Consider the following 960-nt stretch of genomic DNA (forward strand, 5'->3'; position numbering starts at 1 on the left):
CCCTGCGGAGCCGCGGCCCCTGCTCGGGGCTGTCCGAGCAGCACCATGGCCAGGCAGCCGAGGGAGGGGATAATCCCCCCCTGCTCTGCACTCACGGGACAACAGCGGTGTCGTGGGTCCGGTTTGGGCACCCCCGGGAGAGGAAACACATCGATAAACTGCAGAAAGTGCTGAGGGGGGCACCGAGGTGTCCGGGGCTGCAGCACCCCAGGCTGAGGAACCAGGGCCGGATCGGCCCGGGGAAGGCACAGCAGCCCCCCAAAACCTACGGAGGGATCATCGAAAAGGCAGCTCCGGAGCTTTCACAGCAATGCCTAGTGGGGAGGCAAGAGAAAATATAGTGCGTCAAGAGGGATGTAAAGAAAACCCTTCTCTCCCCTGGGAGCAGTGGAGCAGGCTCCCTGACCAGGGAAGCTGTACAGATTCTGTCCTCGCAGGACTGGAGTCCCGATGGGACAGAGCCCTGTTCTGAGCTCACTGATGACCCTGCTGAAAGTTCTATTGGGCTATGATTCTGTAATTTTAATTGTTTTGGTTTTTTCCCAGCAAATGGGTACTTTTTTCAATTGAGCTTTATTAAAAGTAGCTGTAATTTGCACAGTCTATCCTTCATAATTAATTCAGTGCAAACCAAGTCTGATTGCTGAACTCAGATCTGAACCTGTTTGCCAGCAAACCAAGCAACAGTAAAACAAATGAACACACTGTGAATGAGTACGGTCTAAAAGGGCAAATCACTTTCCAAGTGCCTTCAGCACCTGACACTACAGCTTTTAGGTTCACAGTTAGCACTTGCCTACCAAGTCACTGCTTCAGACCAGCCCCAAGTCGTCTCACAGAGGTTGTGAAAAGCCACCTTGGAGTAACCTGTGCCTATTGTGACCTGTGCCAGTACAGCAGGCTGCACAAACAGAGCTCTCTGACTTGACACCCTTGCTGCTCTCTAGCCTCCAGCCACAT

General features: G+C 53.1%; 1 protein-coding gene across 1 annotated transcript in view; it reads right to left on the reverse strand.

Annotated features, from left to right (window-relative positions):
* Positions 1 to 151, reverse strand: part of GADD45G (growth arrest and DNA damage inducible gamma) — a 2,718-nt gene extending 2,567 nt beyond the window's left edge. Inside the window, exon 1 of the mRNA XM_029965463.1 lies at positions 96 to 151. Within this exon, the coding sequence (XP_029821323.1) occupies positions 96 to 151 (56 nt within the window). The remainder of the gene's footprint in view (positions 1 to 95) is intronic.
* Between the last annotated feature and the right edge of the window lie 809 nt (positions 152 to 960).

The sequence above is a fragment of the Manacus vitellinus genome, unplaced genomic scaffold (genome assembly GCF_001715985.3).
Source record: "Manacus vitellinus isolate BGI_N305 unplaced genomic scaffold, ASM171598v3 scaffold_9_pilon, whole genome shotgun sequence".
Classification (NCBI taxonomy): Eukaryota; Metazoa; Chordata; class Aves; order Passeriformes; family Pipridae; genus Manacus; species Manacus vitellinus.